The sequence below is a fragment of the Pseudopipra pipra genome, chromosome 17, assembly GCF_036250125.1.
Source record: "Pseudopipra pipra isolate bDixPip1 chromosome 17, bDixPip1.hap1, whole genome shotgun sequence".
NCBI classification, from domain to species: domain Eukaryota; kingdom Metazoa; phylum Chordata; class Aves; order Passeriformes; family Pipridae; genus Pseudopipra; species Pseudopipra pipra.
This window is the reverse complement of record NC_087565.1, coordinates 10,758,615-10,784,249: the sequence shown is the minus strand read 5'-3', so window position 1 is coordinate 10,784,249 and position 25,635 is coordinate 10,758,615. Positions and strand designations below refer to the sequence as shown.

General features: G+C 45.3%; 1 protein-coding gene across 2 annotated transcripts in view; it reads right to left on the bottom strand.

Moving 5' to 3' along the window:
* Positions 1–53: 53 nt before the first annotated feature.
* KCNB1 (potassium voltage-gated channel subfamily B member 1) overlaps positions 54–25,635 on the bottom strand; it is a 116,955-nt gene continuing 91,373 nt past the window's right edge. For both annotated transcript variants that reach the window (XM_064674238.1, XM_064674237.1), the window contains exon 3: positions 54–10,536. In XM_064674238.1, the coding sequence (XP_064530308.1) occupies positions 8,518–10,536 (2,019 nt within the window). In that variant the 3' untranslated portion in view covers positions 54–8,517. The remainder of the gene's footprint in view (positions 10,537–25,635) is intronic.

Here is a 25,635-nt window from a genome sequence, read left to right as displayed (position 1 = left end):
CAGAGCTGTATTTTTGGCCAGTGTTTGTGACCATGAAACAGAGCAATGAAGGCTTTGGGTTTATCCATACCTTTTTATTTATTTCTGTAGGCTGTAGTAAGGGACCATTGCTTTAAAACCCTTAGACATTTGGACATATTTTACAAGACAGTACAGTTTCTGAATGTCACACATTGATCACAGTTTCATACTACTACATGCATATAAAGACACGGATTTTTATTTTTTTTTTAATAATTTGTTTACGGAAACAACCGGAGAGGTCAATAAACTTCAACAAAGAATGACTAAATCAAAGTTACAAAAAATGTAAGACTCTAAGTACACTAGTATATGGCTAATGTTGCTATAATCACCCCAAAGTGCCAGGGCATGGAAACATTTCTCAAAAGGGGAGAAAACATCTGCTGGCACATTGCCCCTCGGGTGGATCCAATATAACCCAATGAAGAGATTGTGCAAGAGGTGCAGGATCTGCTGGGCTGTCAGGCACAAGCACTGCCCTTCCTTACAGACACACTGACCTGGGTTCCCCATTGCTTCCCCATTGCACAGGTTATAAAATAACCAAAGTGCAAGGTAAGGGAGAAACCGGTCCCAGTCTGCCCTTTCTGGGTCAGTCGCTTTTAATTTCCAGCTACAAAAGCAATTCCATCTCTGTGTACCAGCAGAGGCACAGGAAACACATTTTCCAGTTTTTATTTGTTGTTAAATATCACATTTTTCTTTTAAAAGGAACCCCACAGCTTTCCTATCCTTCAGTGACTAGGGATGCTCAGCTGCTGCCCTTTGGAGGTGTCACTGGGAAGCCCTTACCCGGGCTCGGGGGCCCTGCAGGTCCAGCAGCTGCCCTGGGCTTTTGGACAAGGAGGGCCTGAGGCTGCTCCCTGGGAAATGTGGAGCCCTGGGAAATGTGGAGCAGCTCCATGTGCAGCACAGCCCCGGTCCTCCTCTGGGTGTGGAGTCGTCGTTAATCAGCACTTGTAACAGTGCCCCTCTGATGTTTTCTCCCCTTTCAGGAACTGCTTCCCCTACCTGATGAGAGAGCAGGATTCTGCTGCAGGAAGTTGGGGTGTATTTTTTTAATGCTAATCTAGTTGGAAAGCGAGTTTGGTTGGTAGCTGTGGCTGGCCTTTCTGAGTACAGTACCATGGCTTCAAAATTCAAAGTAACATGGAGATGCTGCTCCCCCATCCCCCAAGCACACTAGTGGGGAATGGTTCAATGCAAAAGCAATTTTCTGCACCCACCACCAAAAAGCCAGAGAAAGGGGAAAAAAATGTTCTTCTTTGTCACAAGGCAGCAAAAGTGACATAAACAAAACAAATCACAGGGGCAGGAGCCAACGGTACGTGGCTAATGGTACATGGAGGCAGTGAAACATTGCAGGAAGAAGAGTCATAAAGGGCAGAGCTCCTGAATGAAATAGAGAGAGTAGAGAAGAATGGGTGAATTGCCTCAAATGCTGGTTACCAACAGGACCAGAGGTTGTGCCACAATCCAAGGTAACCATTGGCCCATGTGCTAGTGGTGTCCTCCCAGCATCAGTAAGCCCCTGGACCGAGGGCTGAGGGTGTTGAACCATGGGGCTGGGTTTGTGGTCCTGCTGTAGGGACAGTCACCTGTGAATTTGGGATGGCACTTGTGGCATCAAGTCCACAACGAGTGAGCTGACATGGACGGATGCTCAGTCAAGTTTGGAATGACATGTTTGTCATCCTCTTGACTGAAGGATTTGCTCCTTTCCCAGGCTTTCCCTGACCTGCCTCTGTTTCCCATTCTCTCACGCCATTGGTTTCCTTGGAGGTGCTGTGGGCAGACACCTCCAGCCCTGAGGTCATACAAAGCTATTAGTTTTCCATTAGTTTTTAGAGATACGGGTCCAAATTCTTTACTGGTCTAAATGGGCTTTTACTTACAGCAGCAAAGAATTTGGCATTTCTTGCAAATTTGGCTCCCTGGCTTCTGTGAGGCTCTAGTTTGGAGGGGTCTTTGTACTGAGTCCAGCCTGATTATTAATTTCTGAAGGTAGTGTCACTGCAGTCTTGAAAAGACCCCTTTAAAAACAAAGGTTAATCCTTGTTCAGTCCTACAGAGCATCAATAGTATTATTTCTAGTTAAAAAGAAAAAGGAAGCTTTTGCTTTCCCTTCTAAGCCTCTAGACTGAAAACTTCTTGTGCGATGAAGCCAGAATCAAGCAAAGCAAAATTCTGAGTAGTATTTACAGATATGAACACTTGTGGCACCCAACCATTGGTGTCAAAGGACACTTATTGTGGCTTAGGTAACACCAGCAACAAAGGGGATACACACCCTGGATGCAGACTTTCAGTTTTCCTAAGGTTTCCTTTGTCTGGCCAAGACAAAGTTTCAGTGCAAGAGCTGAAATGTGATCAGCATGGGGTATGAGACACATGCTGGAAAATAAACATCTCTTCTTCAGAGGGCTGGTTGGTATTTGGGGCGTTCCTGTCCTGGTATGGGAGGTTGAAGTTAAGACTGGTGTGACTGGAAGCTTTCTATGGTTTTGTTGACTATGCTCAAACAAACCTGACATGGAAGGTGCCTTTTGAAGGGACCTTTAATGTGACTGTTGATGACAGATATGGGGAGCTATTGCATTAATTGCTTCCCAGAACAGAAAAATCCTACCCAGCTTTAATATCTTCATGTGTGAACGGGCCTTGCTGATAATTAATAACATGCAAGCCTGGGTCTACTGGTTATTCCATTCATTCGAGTGGTATCTGGACTTTCCGAAACACACATTTTCCCAAATTAAATCTGTTTCAGGTTTATCGGCTACTGTGGTGGGCATGTAGGAAAATCACTCAAGCAAACAACAGGAAATGGAACCAGAACTCCATCTTTGGCAAAAACATGGTCACTGACCAGACTAGTGGGTGCATTCAAAAGGAGATGTCTGTGCAGAGCTACAGAGCGGGTCTGAAGCTCTTCATCATGCTGAACTTCACCAGGCCATGAGATAGCTTCAGGATGCACATTTATCTCATGGACTTTTTATTCAGTTTCTGTGAGGGTACAGCTGTAAAGGGAGCAAGGAGGATCATTAAGTAAGCAGGTACACGGACAAACTTGACCATAACTAAATCAAAATCCCTTTCTGAATGTTTACGTTCAGGTTGCTCATTCCTCCGTAATTTTTTCTCATCTCCTGATTTTCTCTGGGACCAAAAATAAAAATTCCAAAAGCCAGTGGGAAATGAAAGTCTTGACACTTCTGTTTTAAACCCAGGAAAAACTCCCCTGAAGGTGGGAGCACTGCCTGATTCAAATCCTGTCTCTTCTTTATGTTCTCAGCTTTAATCACTGTGCATCTGGAAGAACACTGCAGCCAGTGGCGTTGGCTGACACCTCCCCTGCCATCACCGAGGGCAGGGTCTGGCCCGCTCTGTGTTTCTCAGAAGGAACATCTCAGTTTCCAGAGGCAGTCTCTGGTTAGTTTTAAGTGCCACAAACAGGAAAATACAAAAACATGACAACATCAGACAAACTCCGCGACCTTTCGCAGACGCACTTCCAGGAGGGGATGTTGCAGGTGTTTATCAGAACAGAAGAAAATAATGACAACAGAAAGGTTGGGGGATCAGCTGTGTAAATGAACACCAAGAAAGCATCTAATATATTATTCTGTAATACAAAAAGAAGAAATCTGACTTGATCGCCATATTATAAATTTGCTAAAAATACAGATATATATTTATATTTTTATATATATATAATTAATTATTTTTTTTTTTAAATCTGAACAGAAAAATAGACTACTCTGGAATGCATGAAAGTCACATGACTTTTCCATACATCAGATACTTATAAAGCCAACACAATGGCAAGCAGGAGGTACAGAGGTAACTAGAACTTCTGTACTTTATTCAAGAACTATTTAAAGCCATATTCTCCCCAGGTGGGTGATCCGAAAGCAACCCAAGGTAACACTAGTTCAGTCTGATTACCGTAAGCAGAAGTGACTGCCCGAACATGAAGGGGTTGGAGCTAATTTAGAGTGACCGGGGAAGGCCAAGTCCCCACGTCGTTCCCGGCTGGACTGTGCAGGAGGGCACTGGTGCCACATGGTTCTCCATCGCCCGACTGCTTTATTCAGTAATTCTACAATTCGCTTTAAAATGAGGTGTTAAAAACTAGTGGAGGTCATGTTACGTGGAGCTTACCAACAGAGAGAGAACGTGGCTTTAGAGACCTTGTCTTTGCAATGAGTTTTTACATACCCTTGCTATTGACTATAAACTGTACCAGTCATAATTCTTGTCAAGACATAAATATACAATAGGTACAAATATTAACAATACATTACAATTTTACAGAAGAGAATACTGTTTTCCTTAGAAATGTGTATCTTATTAGCTGCAAGGGAAGAAAAGGCTACAGTTTATCACAGCCATAGTTGCCAAAGAAACCGACGGCCTCGGATGTGTTTCTGCGTGACTCGCACAGGCGGATATTCCCCGGCATTTGACACACGGCACGTTCAGGAAGGGAATGTGCGTTCCACGGGTTTTCTTTTCCTCTCTCTCTCTCTCTCTCTTTTTTTTTTTTCCTCCTTTCTTCTACCTTTATTGACTCTCGAACCTTTCAGAAAAATGTGGATTTCACAGGAGACTCTTTTGTTTTGGGTTGTTTTCTGGTTTTTTGTTTTTTGTTTTTTTGTTTTTGTTTTTTTTTTTTCCATAAGTGTGCTTAGGTGAAGTTTCTAAGAAAAGGCACTGAGAAATCTACTGCAATGTCACGGCTTTTTTCCTCTGTTCAAGGCTAAAACTTTGCCTCCTGGTTAAGAAAACTGCACCCACTCCTTCCACATATATATATGTTCTATATATATATATTTATAGATATGTATTAAAAACAACGTTGATGGTGTAGGATACAAGCAAGCGCAGACATCACACATACATAGTCCTTTCAGGTGTGAAGTTTTCTGCAGCAGCAGGTGAGGCTCTGTCAGCTTGCTTGACACATGGTGCACAGTAAATTCGCAGACCTGAATGCCAAATATCAGTGATTAAACTGCATGCTTTAATCAGGAGATACTGCATGCAGGAGAAACTGCCTATTTTCCCCAAATGTTATGAACTTTGGGAAACATGTTATCAAACAAACTATAAAATTAAATTGTCTTTCTAGGGTCTATAGGATTTGGTGAGCATTATGTTTTCAAAGCACTGCCTTTCCTTTGCAATGAGTACAGATTTAGTCTATCACAGCTTTAGGTTAGAGTAGATTTCCCAGTGCTTACATTATATATATGTGTATTATGCACACACACACATATATAGATACATACTTCATATTCAGACTTTATTTCATTAAAATAAATTAAACATACTTCCTTTTTAATTGGGCACAAAATGAGAGCTACATCTTCATACACAAATAAGAAAGAAATGCTCTTCAAGCATATTATATGCTTAATTTTTAATTATTTGCTTTCTATAAGAAATCTATAGGACTTTGGCTATTCAGACTTAAAAGGTAGATTTTTAATGATACTTTTGAATTTGGCTTTCAAAAGTGACTCAATAAAATGCTACTTTAAAGGTAGGACTAAATAGATGACATAAGGTGTGTGTCGTGAGCGATCACACAAGGCAGACAGAGGGCCTTTGGTTACAAGGAGAGTTGCACCAGTTGACTATCAGATAAAAAATGATAGAATTGTTGATCTATACATTTTTGTCAGTGCCATCTGTAAACCAAATACATCAATTTGGATGAGAGTGTGGTAAATACTACACTATATGGCTATATTTAAATATGTTCACTTTTGTGATATGTAAAATATGACTTTTTTTTCCACATGAAAGCATCAGCTCTAAAAATATTTAACTTGGAAATCACTATTACTTACTTTATCAAAAAAATTTTCCCTGATTTTTCTCCTTTTTACAGTTGTGCAGATGGCAGACATGAATGATCACTAAAACACAGAGATTATGTTAAGACTGTTCTCCTTAAGATTTCTCGTTGCTGCTCCGTGGCCTCAGAAAGCCACAGAATAAATCAGTATTTAAAGCTTATCTGCTGGAAAGTCACTTCACTTTTTCATGTCAGCTCAATCTTAACTAGTATCTCAGCAATACGTCGGTTCCTCTAAGTACACTTGTATTTACTATGGCCAAATCCTAAAGTCCTTCACCAGGCAAAGAGCCCACTCAGAGGAACGGTGGTTTAGGCTGCGGGAAGGCAGAGTAAAAGCGAACAAACCTCAGGAACTGGCCCTGTGTAAATACCCTGTGGAGCACACGGTGCCTGGGACTTCTTTTGGGTACCTTCCGCGTCACTCTTTGCGCGGCGCGAGGTCTCTCGCTGCGGGTGGGTAATTCCCGAGGGGGTGGCTCAGGTCTTACTCTCGCGCCTTCCCGGGGGTCTCGCCTTGCAAGGGCGGCTCTGAGCGGGTCCCTGGGCTGGTCCCACCGCCCGGGGCCAGGGTGGGCTGAGCAGAGCAGAGTCACTCCACCGTGTGTACAGTTTGTGCCAAGGAGACACCTAACAGAGCTCTCACCGCAACCCACGGTAGTTGCTAAAACAGGTATGTGCTTATTGCTTTTGTCCGTACATGCTGCATTCACCACTAGGGTTACAGACAGGAGTGCGGCACGGCCTGGACGGACAGACGGTACATTCAGGACTAACCAACGGCTTGGTTTTACAATAGGAAGGAACAAAACGCAGCGGACTCGAGCGGCTTGGGGGGGGGGTCTTCCTCCCACCTGTGCCTCCGCTCCCGCGTCCCGTGTCTCAGCTCGTCCCCGGACCTGCTGCCTGCAGATCGCTACACGCCCCGGCAGAACTCGGAATAGGTCAGGAAACGCTCATCGACAGTTATTTACAGTTGAGTTTTACAGTAGAAACAGAGAACAACAGAAAAGATTACCATCACAGTTATCACAGGACAGGTTGTGACTTGCTACAGGCGTGTAACAAATCACAGTCACAACAGGAGGCACAAATTAAAGTAGTGCTTGGTTAAAGTGCTTGATTGTTACACTCTGCTATCCTACTCCAGCATTGCAACAACGACAACAAAAAGTCAACGTAAAGTGCTTTTCCCCCCCAAGATTAAAAACCAAAGACAAATTATTTCCTACACAATTTGACATAACTTTATTGAAACAATAATATTTTAAAAACCTAGGCTGGTGGCTGCTAGTTCTGTTCACTTAAAATGGTCAGATCTTTTTTTTTTTTCTCTTTTTTTTTTTTTTTTCTCGTTTCACTTAAAAATGACTGGATGCTATTAAAACGTCAGGCCTGATTCTCCTGCCTCTCGCAGCTGCTTCATGCCATGGCTCTGCAGGAGCCTCTCCTGTCCAACCTCCTGGCGAGAGGGAGCACAGCCAGGCCCGGGACGGGTCACTAACGAATCCCTCTTTTTGCATATTTATGTAACACTTGCATATCTTTCACTGCGCTGCTTGGGCGCAAAAAGCTTCGGACCAACCTGTTCCTCTCCTACGCCAAGGGCGAGACTCTGGCTGGCGCCTGGAGTCGGCGGGCGGGCTGGAAGGGGGGGCCAGGCAGCCGTCCCGGTGCCCCCGGCACGTACCGGGGGTCCGGCCACGCTCACCGTCCCCGCGGGCAGCGCAGCCACATCTCCCTCCCCACCGAGGGCAAGAGCCGAGCTCTCCTTCCAGCCCTGCGCTCCCCAGCACCGGGAAGGGGGTCTGGCTGCGGTGCCCCTGGAGAGTCCTGCTTCTGCATGGCTCCTTCACACCTTCCCACGTGGGCTGTGGGCCCCCGAGGGCCATGCACTGGCCCTGGGGCAGGTACCGGCTTTTAGCAGAGGGTCAGTGCAAGTTTCACTATGTCCTAGGGGATGTTTGGGATTAGATACAAGTGGTGCAACTCACCCTGCTGATATTTCAAAAGAAAACATCAGGTCCTACAGGATATCGGATTGTTAAACACACAGAGAGCATTTTAATAATTGGTTTCTCTAGACCATTATTTGTTTTAAATGGTTTTCACTCGGATTTTCCAATAATGCAAGTGTTCCCTGTTACCTTCAGACATAATATCCATCAGAGAAAGCTGTAGATGGGGAACAGCTGCCCTGAAGCAGTGAGCATTGTGTTTTTGAAAGCTTTATACCAACCCCAGCAATTTATTCCAGAGTTCAAATCTGGCTGCCTTGGCATCCTTTATGGAACTAACGCAAATCAGATGTTAATATTTCCAAAAGGAGCTCTAGCGTTCAAGGGGAATGGATGGATATTTGGTCACATTGGCTTCACTGGACAACATGAAAGGAGATCAATGTGTGATCATGATTTGCAATCCTTATTTTTGACTGATGTGGGCAATGTCTTTAGAGTTGTTTCAGAGAAGGACATTTTCACAAACCCACACTGGACCTCCCCCAGACTTTTAGAAACAAGTGGCTTGTTTCAGCCAAGTTCATGCCATGCAGAAGCTCTTTTGTTTGTGTTGACTGTAAAGACATTCCTTTAAACTTTCAGTAAGTTCTTTTGGAGCCCACCTCAGATGCTTTGATCATGTGTGTTAGCATGTCCTCCACTGCCTGGTAATACATGGACTTCTGGGGAAATGTGATTTTCTAGTCTGACAGTCTCCTGATTGCCCTGGGTTCTTCCAGTGATACCTTCCATAGAGTAAATGCAGTTCTGCCCTATCAGCTTAGGGGAGGTGGGTAAAGCAGCAGCTTCTAGATGGTTCTTCTCTGTTCTATAAACATGGTCCTTTTGCTTTAGATAGCCACTGTTTGTAACATTGTACTTGGGACTCACATTTCCGGGCGGACTTGAATCGTACATCAGCTGACCTTCGTCATCAGTGTCAGCGTCTATATATTTGTGTATACCAGCATCATGGAAGTTGAAAGCTATGGCTGCCTGTGACTCCGGTGACTTTGGGGGGGTTCTCGCACTCGCAGTTGTGTAGATTGAGGGTTCTGGGCTCATGAGAGATCTATCAGAGAGTAAGGAAGTATCTGTGGCAGCAGCAGCTCCCCGGCTCTTGAGAGAGTCTGGATATATCCTCAGTACATTTGATGCTGGTACTAATGTGCTGGTGTCCTCTTCCATGAAGTTGACTTTCAGAGATCTTAGTTTTAAAGGGTTACTGGCCTTTATGGAGCTTTTGGGGCTTTCAATGAAAAAAGCAGAACGGTGGCTGCCTTCGGAGCTCGGGTTCATTTCCACATACCTGGCACCGCTCCCCTCTGGCCTGCTCTGCTCCTGGATGACGTTAATGCTGCCCTTGCAGGGCAGGGTGGTGAGCGGGCTGTGGGAGAACCGCCCGGAGTCGGGGAACTCTGCCGCACAGCTTATGAAGCTGTCGATGCTGGACATGCTCCTCATGTCAACGATCCCGTCAGTGCGAGTTGTCAGCAGGGGCACCATAGGGCCGGGAAGGGTTTCCATTTCTAGCTCTTCCTTTTGCCTTCCAGGTTGACTCGACTCTTTAGTGTTAAGGTTTGGCTGGGACTGGGTCTTTGCCATTTTGTTGTACATGTCCTCAAGCTGTTGGACGTTCAGGTGCTGGGGACTTGAAGATGACCTGGCTTTTTCTGGGGATCCTGGTTCCTTAGTTTCAAAAGATTTACTAGAGCTAGTTTCAGAAAGGGTTCTCTTGGTCCATTTCCATTTGCTGGGAGATAAATGATTGTCCTGAACTTTATCCTTTTTGGTTATGCTTTCTCCATTCTTTTCAACCACAATGTCCATGAGTTCTATGCTGCGGGCAAAAGCATCCTTCATGTTCATGGAAACAATACTACCATTCCTTTTTGCTCTTTCAAGAGCTTCCCTGCGCTTAATGGCTTTCTCCTGCCTCTTCTGCTCTTTGTAAAACTCAGAGAAGTTATTGACAATAATTGGGATGGGAAGAGCAATCACCAGCACACCAGCAATGCAGCACAGTCCTCCTACTATTTTACCTAAAAGAGTTTTGGGGTAGATGTCTCCGTAGCCTACTGTTGTCATGGTGATTGTTGCCCACCAGAAGGAAGCTGGGATGCTCTTGAATTTTGTATCATCCTCATCCTTTTCTGCAAAAAACACTAAACTGGAAAAGATCATAATGCCCATGGCCAAAAACAAGATGAGTAATCCAAGCTCATTGTAACTTCTCCTGAGTGTAAACCCCAAGGACTGTAAACCCGTTGAGTGCCGGGCAAGCTTTAGAATCCGGAGTATCCTCATAATCCGAAATATTTGGACCACTCGTCGTACATTTTGGAACTGAAGTACACTTTTATTGGATTCAGTGAGGAAGATAGTGACATAGTAGGGTAAGATAGCCAGCAAATCTATAGCATTCAGGGGGCCTTTGAAAAACTTCCACTTCTTAGGCGAGGAGAGGAACCGCAGGAGGTATTCCATTGTAAACCATGCAATGCACACTGCTTCCACGTGGGCAAGTTGGGGGTTATCTGTGGTCTGCCCAAATTCATCCATGCCTTGTAGTTCAGGAAGTGTGTTAAGGGACAAGGCAATTGTAGATAGTACAATAAACATGATGGAAATGATTGCCAAAATCTGGAAAGGAAAGAGAAAACAGTGAGTTCATCTCAGAATACATTATGATATCGCTGCCGTTAACACATGGCAGTATTTTCACTTACACACTGCAAGACTAATTTTGCTCAGTGCACAGAAGTCAGATAACCAATGCACCCTGAGCTGATTTTATTTTGGAAGCTGTTTTAGTTATGGCAGATGCATAAAGAAGATAAAACATCTACTTCAACTCCTGTGCCTTCATCTCCATGTAGTCAAGGAACACATACCCAGCCACCAGGAAGCCAGGAGGATGCCAGGAGGGCTGTGAAGCAGTTCACAGCAGGAGCTTTTGAGTAACTACTAATTAGGTGCCCAACAAAGCCCATCTGGACAACAGGCTCTGAAATTCAAGCAAGAAGGAATGCAACTGTGAATATACAATTCGATCAGAGCAGTGTCCTCCAGTTAATGCACAGTTACAGCTGTAATTTTGGGTGCTTATGGCTAATTACAGAGATGTGTGTACAATTCTACTATGTAAGTGTACAAATAATACACTCTTGTTTAATGACTCATCTCTAATTTGAAACTTGATGGTTGTGAAATACATGAAAACTTCACCAAGCTTTTCAAGCCATTTTGAGCTCTGAGCTATTCTGCAAGTGACCGACCGGGGGAAAGACCAAACATCCAAGCAAACCAAACTGGACACTGGGACAGCCAAAGCAGGGCAGGTCCAGCCACTGGAGACCTAATCTGTTGTCAGAAAACAGCTGAAGAGTGCAATGAGATCCTATGCAATGCTCTGCAGTGAGCAGCCTCTGTAAATCCCACGTAAATCTGATCAGATCCTGGGCCACCGACTCTGAAGTGCTGCATTAGTGTGTTTGCAGCTTCCCGATGGTGTAGGCAGGCTGTCCTTCTGTACCTGTTTTATATAGACATTAATTCTATACTTTCCAGCTTTCCCTAATTACACCTCCTTTTAAAGCCTTTTTAGGGAGGTTTTAGAGCTGACAGACAATTCGAGGAGCATTTTTTCCACTTGTGAATTCTTCTTCTAGTTTATTGATTGGGTAGGATAATATATAGTTTCTTAGGTAACTGCCAGAAAACAGCTGTGATTGCAAAACACACATACATGTGACTAACATTTTATGTCCTCACTTCAGTGTAAGCTGGTCCCTTATGAAGGTTTTTCTCTTTTTTTACAGAAAAGCAGCATGAAATCAATTGCAATATATATGCCTGATGACTAGATACACAACGTTCAGCAATGAATTACAAAACACATGACAAAAGTTCTGCATCGCAAATTGCAAATCTGACACACTCCTTCCTGGCCAATATAACACAGCCACAGTGACCTTTCTCAGCCAGCCTTAAAATACCAGAATATCCACAGTTACCACCTGGGGAACTGGACAAAGAAATTCCTGATGGATTTCTCTTCAGCCAAGCCCAGCACAAACATCCTAACAGTCAGGAAATATCAGACTTCTGGACATTTATCCCCAAACAGGCAGTTGCTGCAATGGGACAAGCCTGGTTCTCCTCCAAGGAGAAATATGCAGGTACAACATGGTTCAGAAACACTGTGGTCTTCTCTAGAAGACCTTTTCTCCGTAGCTGAAAGGTAGAAATGGTCTACAAAGGTTGGAAGCTTCACTTGAATTAAGTTCATATAGCAAACTATGGTTTTAAGGGAAAAGCCCATATACCTTCAAAAAACCCAAATGTAAGGCAAGAGTTTCAATTTTTGAAAGCTTGATTTCAATGGGGGTTTTAAAAACCACTTGCTGTTAAGAAAATCCCTTCCAAATCAATTTTCTAAAGCCATTTATCTTTTAATTCACTAAAATGCACTGTATAACTGTGATTTGCACGTGACACTGCAGACTTAGGAATTTAACCTGGAGAATAAGATTTTACTAGAAACAAGAATTTACTCCATTAAATGCTCTGGTTTCCTTGTGTGAATTGGATTAACTAGAAGAAGTGCATAGTGTAAATAGCCTCCTGTGCAATGCCCTAGTACCAGGAATTTTAGAATAGCCTCACTTGCAGTCACTAAATTGGTGTTTCCAGGAAAAATGCTGAGAAGATTCCTTTTTCTTTTTAAACAGGCAAGAGAAGGTTTGTTGTTCGTTGTGCTGTGCACCTTCCCAGTGCTAGTGAACCTTCTGCCTCTCCTCGCTACCTTCCTCTTCCACAAATTAGCTGCTGAAATACAAACAGCCCCACAAGAACTTGTGCAATGGGGTGTTTGCCTCACTGAGAGGCTTCTCAGGTCAACGAGCCAAAAAAGCTGTGGGGAAGACTCAGGGGGGTGTGAAAAAGTAGGAAGAACCACGGGATGAAGAGAAGCAGAGAGGGGCACAGGGAAAAGTGCTTGAACTGGTGGCTTCAGACTCAAGAGAATAAAATGTAAGTCAAGTGTCTCATGGTGAAGTGTGGGGAAATTTAGATGTTAACCATTTCTGTGTGGTAGCTTGTTTCAAAAGACCATCTCCCATACACCCCTGAGAAGCAGGAGTCTTATTTGCTTTTCCAGAAGGCTCTTTTGGTGGTTTTGCTGTCGTTTCTTTGTCTACAACCCACCATTTTGGAAGGTGTTTGGGATTTTTGCAATGGTAATTTCTTTTTTTTTTTTTTTTCTTTGGCTTTATCTCTGCCCACACAGAAGGGCTTATTTGTAGGTTTAGATGTACCTGGGTTTTATCTCCTTCACTTTCAGTGTAAATATTAACACTCCATCTTTATTCAGTGAATGGCATCCAGAAGCAGTAATTGGTGTCAAACCTTCTGTTTCCTTTGATATACCTTCCTGCTTTGAAGATCAAGGCAATGCCAGATGAACATAAATAAATAAATTGGGAGATCTAAGGGTAATATTCAGTTTTGGTTTAGCAGATTTAGCCATGAAGCCAAGCAATAAAGAGAGAGAGACATTTATAATTTCTTCCACAAGTTGCAGCAAGGTGTCACCTGTGCTCCCAAGATAGAGATTTCCCCCCTAATTGGTCTGCTGCAATCATACATCTTTGGGAATCTTGTCAGGCTAAGAAAAACTTCTAAATATGAGGTGACTGTCCTCAGGTATTGAAAACACTTTTGAGTTGGGAAGTACAAAAACCTGTGAGATGAAGTACCTTCAGTAAAGCACACCTTGTCCTGGTAGCATCCACCATCCACCAAAAGCCACCCGAGGAACATCTGTGCACAGAAAACTGGATCCAGCTGCTGTCAGGCATTAGCACAGGGCTCTATCCCAAAGTATTTACAGTCTGGGATTTCAGATTATAGAAATCACCATCTGTCTCTCTAATAAGGTTTCCTATCTTGGCTGTACTGAGCCTCCAGCTTGGCAGCTCTTGTATTTTCCACTGTCAGTAATGAGAGACGGAAAGCTGAAGGGGGGACATTTCCACCACCAGGAGTGCCTCTGGAGATGCTCTGCAGGCAGGCTTTTCATTCCATTCCTGGCCTTTCCTCCTTCCTTTCCTCTTCCAGGTTTACTCCTCTTTAACAAGAACAGTCAATGGGACCAATTTGGACTTGACCAGAAATTATCCCTCCGCAGTGACTGGCACTCCAGCTGCTGGAAAACTTTTTTCCAGTTGCTGGAAAAAAGCACCTGTGGTCCCTGCTCCAGAGCACTGACCCCAGACCTCACAGCTGCTGAACCAGAAGCAAGAATGGGAGAGGGCCTCCTCCTGTGGCACTAGTTTTCATGATTCCTTAAAAAACATGCAACATGGTCTTGCGCTGGTGAGGACTTTTGGACTGGCAACCAAAGAGGTTGAACAGGCTCAACCACAGAGAGGTCCCTAGAGCTCAGGCTTGGACTGGCAGAAGGAACAGGAAAGTTCAGCATCAGAGGCCTGTTAGATTTTGTGAGTGCTGCTGAAATGTCCATAGTCCTACTTATGGAGCAAGCTGTGCCCCTCCCAGGTCTGGCTGCTGGCTTATCTGGCATATGTTGGCTTGTTATGGGGACCAGGGAAGGTACCTCCACCACCACTGCAGGTGCATCCAGAGCTTCTGACTCAGATGCCCATGTTTGCATTAGATCTATAAAATGCATAACTGAAACACTGGAGAAGCTTGCACCCTAAAATTTAGAAGCACGGGGGGAAAATGGGAGCCACAGATGGCTAAAAGGACTGGCCTGAGCACACGCTGGTGACACAGGCAGGTGCAGGAGTCCAGGTACTTCTGGAGTCACATCCATGGTAGATGTTCTCCACTGTCCTCACGTGGACTTCATGGGACCTAATGACAGGAGTCCTGACAGGCCAGGTCTTACTGGAAAGGTGTCCATGGAAGAGCAGTACAGAAAATCCTTAAAGACTAGTTTTTCCCTGCACTACTTTCAGACCATTTCCACTAACAGATTGCATGAGAATAGCTCTGTGGTTCCCTTCCTCTTTCCTTCTGTGTTTACTCTTACATTTCACCTGCAGCAACACACCATAAATTGTGAAAATCCCCACTAGGTACTTTTCTAGGTTACTTGCAGAAGTTGTTGGATGGGCTCCTAATGATGGCACTGGCTGGTAGTGCAAGTCTCAGTATGTATGGGCAGGATTCCAGAAAAAACTTCTCCTTCACTCAGGCACTTTATGACTGTTTCACAAAGATTTCTGTGAGCTGAATCTCTGGATTGCTGCTATGGTTCCTTTGTGGAAGCTAAATAACCCAAGGACAGGCAGGGCAGGGATTTAGATGAATTTAAAGCAGTTGCCTTGAAGTGATTAGCATGATTGTACATACATGCTGGTTATTACACATGCAAATGAGACAAGCAAGCTGATTATGGGAGCAAGTGTAGCCAGTCTGTGCAACTGCTGCTTCCTGAGGCAGGATGGATGTGCCATTTTTGCCAGCCATTAATCCCCACCTCCCCCAAAATGCCTGAAAAAACTAGGCAGGCCACCTCTACCCAGCACCTTTCAGGAAATATCTGACTGCCCTGGGCCTGATCCTGATTGCTGGGTCAGAATGGCCCCAGGGATTCATCCCTCATGATGGCAAGGTCTGTGCTCATCCCTGGAGGAAGAGCGCTCCCGCCTGCTCAGAAATTTCCCATCTTTCTCTTATTGCTTGATTATCTTTCTTTGCACTGCTAAAGACCCTAACTGAGATCGAGGCATAAGACCAGAGACTTTCAAGGCCATTAAAATTAATGAGAACTGGCTGTCCAAATCCCATAGATGGCTCTAAAATCTCAGGGTAAGCATCCGAGATCTCTCTGCTTGTGGCAATGTGCCCTATACTTTTTCTGTCTTCATACTCAGTAATGAAGCTGATATAGCAAGGAGAAGGGGTGGTGTGTGGGAGAGAGTAGGAGGGTGTTTGAATATAGATTTGATATTCTTGGAAATACGATGAGGAAATTGTTATGTAATCAAGAAGTTCAATAATGGTTTTGTCTAATGCACTTTTTTAGCTCCATCAAGGCCTGCAGAATAAATCCGGCATCAGGACCAGGTTTCATTCATATGCCTCATTTACTGAGGGATTTTTCTTGCATCCCCCCTGCTTTCCCAAGCTACAATATACAGTCAGACTGTCCAGCTCCATCCTGCCATGCCTATGCCAGCCTCTGTCTCCCCAGGCTCTGAGAAACAGAGAGCACAGTGTATTTTGAGCGATACCCACGTGCTGCACAGTGCAGAAACAGATGGAGAGTTCCTTAATCTCCTCCCCACTTCATTCTACACAGGAATAACATCTCCTGCTCACAGCAGCTATACATGTCTGTGGTATTTATTGACAGGGGCTTGTTTTAGGAAACATCTCTTCACTAGAAAATGCCTATTTAATCATAAACTGAAAGAGTTTGCAGAACATAGTCACTTCTGATGTCAGGATTCTGACCACCGGGCTTGCAGGATGTTTTTTCTAGAAAATGCTGAGTCCATAATGAAAGATAACACTTGCTTCTTCAATCATGGCAAGTTGAGACCAAAGTTGGGGATATGGTTGCAAGGGAAATACAGAGAACTTTTAATCCGCTTTTTCACATGAAAGGAGGTTAAGATGTAATGTAAGACCTTGAATCTCCAAAACCCTTAAGTCCCACTGATTCCTGGGGAGTATAAACTCATGCTTAAGAGTTTTCCCTGGCCTGACACTTCACATGCCTCTTCTGCACCCTGTCCCAAGGGGGTTCTTGGGACCCCTCTGCACCAGGAGATCTGTGCTCTGGAGGGGCCCCTGCACACACCAGCTCACACCCCCGTGGCACCTCAGTGACTGTGCACTCACTCTGTGAGAATGTAAACTCCCACGCTCCTCTGTAAGCATTACTGCACAGGATAAAATCCATAACAACAAAATCAAGACAAAGCCATTTATATTTTGCTTTGGAAACACACGAGATCTTAATTTTGACATTTGCCTGGAAAAGCCCCGATTGAATAATGGTTTGATTTCAATTATAGCTGTAATAACTTTATCTGTTGAGAGAGTAAGTCTATTTGGTTTAAATAGTATACAGTACTATTTAAATAGGATACACTACATCTGCTGATTATATGTCAATGCTTCATTTGCCCACAGGCACCCAGAGAGCTGCAGCTACAACTGCTGCTGACTAAGCCAAAGTGGGCAGAAGAGTTGCCTTCAGGCATGGCTGCCTGTAAACTCTTTAATACTCTTAAGAACATGTTTAGTTGTCACAGAGCTATCAAACCCCATTAAATGATAAATGGTGTCAGTCTTCTTTCAGAGCAAAGCCCAGATGCAAATGGTGCACTGGAGAAAAAAATGATAGATAAATGAAAATACTGAAAAGGCAAACTTCAAAGGCACACACTGCATTCAAACATCAGTGCTCAGGAGGGGATGAGAGGGGAGATCTGTCCTATTTCTGCTGCTACTAGCATGGGGGAAATCAAAAAAGAAACCAAATGAATGGCACATGGAAGCTGAAGCTTCCCATTTTTCTCCTGGTATTGCCTTCTGCCCAGGATGACACCATCCCAGTAAGCAACACTGGAGACATCCAGCCCCAGCAGCTCCAGACAGACCCAAACCATGTGCATGTCCCCTCTGCATGTCCATGCACACAAACTCTACTGCTGTCCTTGAGCCTGACCCAGGGGTCTCCACTGAGAACACTCCTACCATCAATCCCCCTTCCCTCCCTCTTGCTGACCCTCCATATCTTCATCTTGCTCACACATTCCCACCCTTTGTGCCATACAAAATGCTGAAGCTGGAATGGCAGTGTGGTATTGCACAGCCTGGCCTTTCCCTGGAAGGCAACTAAAGAGCCAGACCCTGGTGGTGACTCCCCATGCACAGAACATCCCAGCTGCTCTGCATCCCTCTGCACTGCAGCAAGTCAGCAGCTCTTATCAGGGCCAGGATCCAGACCACATTCCCAGACAAAACCTTCCCACCAGGTTGGGGGTCCCCTTTCAGGTACATCTCCCATTCCCACCGTCTGTCTTGCATTCAAGCAGACAGTGGTTTAGACTCAGAAAAAGCAAAAAATAAAACAAAACAAAACAAAAGAATGCCTTCCCCCTCAGCACCGGTGAGCGCCTGGGAACAGCTCTTCAAGGAGCCTTTGTGATTTTACCCTGCACCAGGGAGAGACGATGCTCGTGATCAACTCCCACCATGCAAAGCAGTCTGCTCAGCCTCAGACACTATTTACAGGGGATGCTGAGCTCAAAGTGTTGGTGTTTGCAGGAGTAGTTGTGGGAGGGGTTTTTTTTTAATGGTTAAATTCAATCAGGAATGTGCCAAGATAGCATGAAATCAACTAAATGTAATTAAGCAAAAACTATTAGCCTGATTGCTAAACCAGTCTTCCTCTCATGAATATGCATGAGAATAATTGATATTAATTCTTTTCAAATCTGAGGCACATTAGTCCTGCATATTATAGTGTGGAATTTTTTTGGAAGACTAAACCAGTTCCACTGCCGCTTTCTCACCAAAAGGTATAATTAGTTTTGCTGCAGGGAGATTTACCGAGTCATTGATACCATCTTGGGTTGCCACATAGAGAGGAAATTAGAACAGAGCTCAAGTGATGTTGTGTCTGCAAAAATATGGTGACCTGTTTAACATTTCTTCCAGAAATGTGTTAGGAGAAGTGGCAAATCCAGTTACCAGCACCAGTCACAGTAATGACGTTATGAAGAGGCAGGGAAGCCTGCAGGAACAGTAAATCCCCACAGACAGAAAGGCAGGGGCAATATCCTCTGCCTGTTCAATGTGTTTGACACCAGCACGGTCCTGTTTCCCGAGTGTCCAAGTGTCCCAAGGGCTATTCCTAAGGGACCTTCAGCTCACTGGGGCTGCTGCACCCGGGGCTGCAGGTCACGGGGGGCGTCTCCATCAGGTTTCAGAGGGGCTTTTTTTCCATTCATCCTTGGAATAAGGGCATAAAATTTAGCCTGAGGCATTTCTGCTGCGTCACAAGCTGGGGGACATGTGCTCCTTGGGAAGATAAATTCTCCTGAGCCCAGGGTGCAGCCCAGGCTGCACAGCCCCAGGTCCTGTCTGTGCACTTACAGGGAGAGGAGCTTTGGGGGCATCTCTTACACTGATGTGGAAACCTTGGGATTACACCTGTCAATTGTTTATTCCTTGCAAGCATCCTGCAAACAAATGGAATGCTAACACCCTTCTTTTTGCAAAGAGACTTAAGAAGCCTCTGCAGCTGGTGGGAAACAGACTCGTAGGATCTCGGCACCTTTCTGGTTCTTAGTCCTTTATTCTGCTAAAACCTTATGCTTTCCTGTCAGCTTCTCTGCTCTCCATCATGCCCACACTTATCCTCCTGTCTGGCAGGCAGACCTTGTGTCAGACAGAGGGCTTTGATAAAGGGACATGTCCACACACGGGTCCACCTTTCCAAGCCAGGGTTCTCAAGGCTTTTCTCTACAGCTGAGCACAGTGCCCTCAGTGAGGGCTTTGGCACAAAGTGAATGAAGTGGTTTAATCTCAAGAACAGATGGTTCTTCCCTTTGTAAGCACTAAACACTGGATTAGATATCACATATTTAATAAACAGCAACAACTGTATACAAACTGTGTATAAAAGCAGCTAAAAGCTAATCCTTGGCAATTAATCATTCATATTAGCATGGGGCCATAGCAAGTGGTAAGTAGAGCCAGTGGACAGCAAATCTGCATGAACATAAAAGAAAAGGCAGCTCTACATCAGCAGCTCAACAAGATCTCAGCTCAGTAAGACAGTTTTGATGCATTCTAGCTATAAATACTGAGGATGAAACAGAACTGTGGAGATGTGTACTTGGTTCTTTGCTGGGGTTTGGTTTTTTTTGTTGTTGTCGTGTTGGTTTTGAGGTTTTTTTTAAACTCAGTTGAGCTCAGAAGAAGCTCAAACTCTTTGAAGTGTTGTCTGGCATTCTGGGAACACTCACTCCATGCTTGCTGGCTTGTGGGCATTGACACGACAGCAAGCCTTTCCAAACCACAAGGAATAAACACCTACTCGGACAGCCCTTGGCTTCCTGAGAGCTCTGCAACCGCTCACAACAGCCCTTCCCATGTCACTACACCCCAGTGTGCTCCCAACAGGTACTGCACAGGCTGGGCAGCTGTGGCACACACCTCACCCAGCGCGGTCCCCTCCTGCTCTCACCCTCCTGCAAAGTGCACTTACAACAGGAACTTACTGCTTCTTGGCCAGGCCTTTTGCAATGCTCAGGGGACTGCAGAAAATCAGGAGGGCAAAAAAAAGAAAAGTTAAAAAAAAAAGAAGTAAAAAAAGTACAGCCCCTCTGGCCATTTCAGCAGGGAGCAGAGCTGGGTTTTGCGCTGTTTCTTGGAGGGGGGGTTTGGTTGTTTGATTTTTAGTGGCTGGCTTGCTGATAATTTGCACTTTACCCTAATAAAAGTCACATGAAACTGTTTGGAAAATGCAGATGTGCTGCCTTCTAGTGAAGGTTTACTGAAGAGTGGGGAGGGGAGGAGGAAGGTTTCCTGTAAATGGCAGCTGCAGAGTGCCAGATGGTACGTCATACATTAATCTACTTGGAGAATAGCAAAGGCCAGCATGGAAGATTAAGGGAAATGATACACCTCATTGGCATTTAGTGCATTTTTCAGTTACCCTTTTTTTTTTTTATTTGGGGTTTCTTTGTTAATATAGGATGATGCCACACTATACACTGGCTGGCAGAAATAATTCTTGTCACAAATGTACTTCTTTGAAAGGCTGAGCCTTTCTGAGCCCTTAATTTGAGCTGATTTGACTGTCTCATCATAGCAGCAGATTTTGGAATAGCAAAGTTGAACCTTACTTGAACTTGTTGGCTACATTAGCACTGTTTTTCTTTCTCCTCTCCACCTCCATCCATGAATAATAATGCCCTGTATCACTTTTTTTTTTTTTTTAAATCCTAGCAAGGACTCCTAGTCACTGTTTGCTAAACAAACACACACTAACATGGTGAGTTGGGGGAGAAGCACGTTAAAGAGCCTGAGTTTTCTTTGCCAAAGATAGAACTTGTCATTACAGGGAAACTCGCAGTTTTGATGGCCTGGGAAACTCAGGATTTTCTGTCAGGCACATGGCCCTGTTATCCCTGTTATCTCTCACATCGAGCACACCATGAGCATGACAGCTTTGGGGTTTGCAAAACACACGTGGCGTGTGGCCTGGGACCAGGTCACTTCTGGTTTGTGTTTCTGGTCTGAAATGTCAGAGCAGTTCAGCTGGACAGTCCTTGCCTGGACTCACTGTTTTCCTCTCGGAGCAGGGCTCTGCCTGACTCATCTCACTGTGGTTCCAGGTCACTGCAAGGAAGCAGCTCAAGCGTGGTTTGGATGTTTCAATTCAGGCTCTGCTTGGCCAGCAGAAAACACCCCGTTCCTCTGAGCAGCCCTGGCTGGGACAGGTCCAGCCCCGGTGCTGGGTCCCTGTGGCAGAACCACCCGGCCCTTCCACCCTCAAAAACTGTCTTTGGGCAGAGCGGGCGGATCCGCAGGGCCGTGACCCGGGGAGGGACCTGCAATCCAGAGCAAGGTCAGACAAAAGCCACCCTGTGCTTTTGTTCCTTTAGCCGCTGGATAAAGCTCTGTCTCCGATCAGGCTGCATTATCCCTAACGAGCTCTGGCAGATGCTTCAGCTCTCTGCTCTTCCATCAAGGCAAACTGGTAAGACCCACCTTCCCGAGGGCAGCGTTTAACCCTTTCCATGGACCCTTGCTTGCCCACAGGGAAGCCCAGGCATTACCTGGGTCTGGGACACAGCACGTGAATGGCTCTCGCTGCTGCAAAATGCTGATTACTGACCTGAGGGATTCACCTCACAATCTCCCTGCTGGAAGCAGCGACCCCAGGGGCTCCTGGTGCCCCACATGTCTGCAGAAATGGGCTCCTATTTCTGTGCTGCCATTTGGCCTCATCGAGAGTGAAGCACAAAATAGCAAAATCCCCAACCGAGCAGGATTTGCAAAGGATCTCAGCCCCAATGTAGGTATTAAAACATGGCTTTTCAATGTGCACATTATCCAGCATCTCTCATTGACAGCACTTCTGACAGTCATCTGCTGCCTGATGGCTGGACTGGCACTGGTGGGGAAGTGCTGAGCACATTTGGAAATGAGACTCGGGGGAAGCCCAGCACGGGGAGAAATACACTGCTGAGTGGGAAAAACAAATCAAGTCTAAACTGGGAGTCATTTAAAGAAGGCAAAAGACTGAGGGAAAAGTCACTCAGCATGCCACAGAAATAAGTTTATAGGAATTACCAAGGGATCTAGCAATAACCTTTCAATGGTTGAAATCTGGCACAGATGTGAATGAGCCTCCCTGGCAGCTGAGGGCTCTCCATGCATTACATGGAATGAGCTGGCAATTTCCAAGGCGATCTTGAAGGGCCAGGCTCATCAGAGCAGCTAATATTGGCTCATTGTTTTCCTTTGTTTCTTGGAGAGAAAAAAAGAGTCCTAAGGGCAGTGACACTGGAGCCGTGTGTCCCAATTAACCCGCTGCAGGTAGGGTCAATCTGCTCTCTCCTGCATCCCCTTCAGAGGGCACAAAGTGTGTCTGTTCCCATGGCCACTCTCCCCTGGGAAAGATAGAGGAAGGAAAAAAGATGCTGCTCTATTTATGATTGTCCTGCTTTATGGCACTGCCCTTTCTGCAGTCAGGCTGAATGGTCTGGCTTTTTTCCTCTCTCTCTCTCATTTCTCTGTCAATTGATTGCTCACTGCCAGAGAGTATTATTGGCTTGAAAAGCTTCATTTTCTGGTTCCTGAGCTGCTTGTCTTTTCCTGGCTCATTGCTGCTGCTGGAGGTAAGATCTGAGTCCCAGAGTTATTAGGCCATTTTGAGTTTGACCTTGAGAGCTTCCTTTGCTCACCCCATCACATGAAACACCCCTTTGATCATTGCAGACATGCATTTAAAAAAAAAATAAACCCAACGGCCAGAGATGGTTTGATTATATCAGTGGTGAGTAGAAATAAGCTGGAACTAAAACATTCCCAGCCAGGTTGAAAGAATGCCAGTGCCCGAGGGTGTTCCTGCTCCCTGCAGTGCTTGGGGCTGTGGCAGCACCCTGGCATCCCTGCACACACCAAAAACTGGCTTCAGTTCTGTAACTGAGCAGCAATTGTGCTCTGGTCCCAGCTTTTGCTGTGGATAAATTCAAGGGCTGTTCCCTGAAGGGTTTCCCCCTGGATTGGAAATTCTCAAACTGTAACTTTCAGCGAGTGGCCATTGAAAGCCCAAGGCAAAAAAATGGGGTGGTGAATCCTGAGCTTCTGTGCTGTGCTGTCCCACCTCACCTGGCCTGGCTGGGAACCATAGAGAAAATAGTGCAGTGCTAAAAATACCCCACAGAAAACAATTATTTTCCTAACTTATCACCTTATATACTGCTCCCTGTAGTACTCCAGAGAATTAGCTTGTTCTCTGCAGAGTGTTCCTCACAAGGTCTCATGAGATTCAAATCTTGGATTTGAGATTTCTGCTATCTTCTTGGCAGAAACATCTCTATCAGACTATTGAGTAGTCAGTGGATTTGCTTAGGAAATGGTTCCTTAGATGAGCAGGACCAGGAGCAGACACTTTCCCTGGGCAGTCAGGGAATTGAGCACGGCCTCTCCTTATTTCTGGGGCAAATAAGCCAGACATGGAGCTGCAACTCCTGTGGCTAAGCTTGACCGGCTTTGGGCAAGTTGGATGTCAAACCAGATAAACTGGGACATTCTGGCTGACAACCTGCTCTTGGAGATGTGAAGGGTTACCTGGGCTGTATTAAAGCTGCCTGTAAGAGGTGATGCTATTGGAAACCAAATAAGAAAACAGCAGGAGGGGGAGGGATGGCTCCTGTTTAAAGATGCCTTAATCAAATCCAGCCCCTTATACACCTCTAGTTTTTGCTACAAAATCCAGTTAAACCACTAAGCTACCAAAGGTACCAGTTACCAAAGGGAGAGGTAATGAAGATACAAAAGAACAAAATGAGTGGCAAAGCACTGCTCCGTGGGAGAGCACTGAGTTGCTGACAATTTACCTTTCACGTTTCTCAAATAAAACAATTCTTGAAAATTGCCAAAATATTATTAACATAAACAGCAACAAACAGCAGGGTGGCTTCGTGAAAATGACAGCAAAGGCCACTCTCCCCACGCTGCCAGTGGCACGACAGCCCTGCTGGGAGGGTTTGGCTCTGTGTGCATGGGGGGGCAGGATGTGGGACACTCCTCTCCCGTGCCCTTCCATGCCCACGCGTGGGAGATCCTCAGCCTTGCTCATGCTGCTGCTGTAGCCTGAGCAAAACTTGCCTAAATAGAGGACTTTCAAAGATTGGGATATGGGACATAATGGGCTTCCTCCCCTTAGTGCCCCCTTCTGCAAAACCTCCTCTCTCTGCATCAAAAAATAATTCCCAAAGAAATGAGCTTGAAACTAGTGTGGGACCATGCTCAGTCCCTGTGAAAGGCAGCCTGGAAGTCTGGGGTCTGCAGTACATCTTGCACAGCTCACCCTTCTCCTTCCAAGACTTTTCCCTTCAGGTCTGCATGCTCAGTGGAATCCCAGTTGGACCTTGTATACCATTCCAAACTTACTGTTTGCAGAAAACAACTGTGGCCAATCTCTATCTACGTGAAAATGGTGGAAAAAGTAAAAGAAAGGGGAAACCTGGAGGGAACTGTACAGTTTCTCAAAGAAAAATGTAAGTATTTCTGTTAAGAAAAATTCTATTGAAGGAAAAAGTAACAATCACCAAGTCTCTGTGTTTGTAGTGCAGTGGCTGCTGCTTTGAAATCAGGCTCTGGCTGATGTTATTTTGGGGTATTTAAGCCAGACTCTTGCTGTCAGCATCTCAGTGTTCTTGGCTTTGTTACTGTTTCTCTGTTTTATTATTCTGAAGAAAATAACTCTGTTAGTGTTCTTTTTTTGGCAAGGAGCGGCTGCGCGAGCACCAAGTGGACGGACTCCAGGTGGCACAGTGGCTCAACACACGAGTCCCTTCCTCCTGCTACAGGCAGGTGCAATGTCACAGGGATTCCCCTCCCAGGGCATAGGGATTTTATGGCTCTCAGCGTGTATCCCCTCATAAAACACCTGAGCTGAGCTCCAGTCCTGTGGCCAAATCCTGCCAAAGAGGTTGCACTGCCTGGATGTGATGCATGAGTGTGCACATCTCAGCTGGCCATGGTCTACCCTGTCTCTGCCTTCACAAGCATCTGTGGCATGAGACTTCACAAAAAAACCCCAGCCCTTGGTATACTGCCAAAGTTAAAATCCCTTGTCGGGATTACTCTGTGCACAGTGTCAGGGAGCCCTTCCCCTGTCTCCACACTCACAGGACACCACTGCCCTACCTGCACAGATGTCCTGGGTGTCACAGACCCAGCATCAGATGTGGCTGTCCCCACCACAGGCTAGGATCCAACCTGGCTTCAACTAGGTTCACCTAGTTACAGCCTGGCAGGGAGACAGGCAGATCTTCCCATCCTGATAACTTTCTTTTTTAGAATTTATGAGTTGCCTGCTGTTCCAGCAAAGGCTGGTGCTGTCACAGCCTCCTTAACTGCCCCCTGAAAACCCCCCATCCAACAGGTACCCAGACAATTTACCAGGCAAGGCTTCATGCCTATAATTAAAACGGTGACCCTAGTATG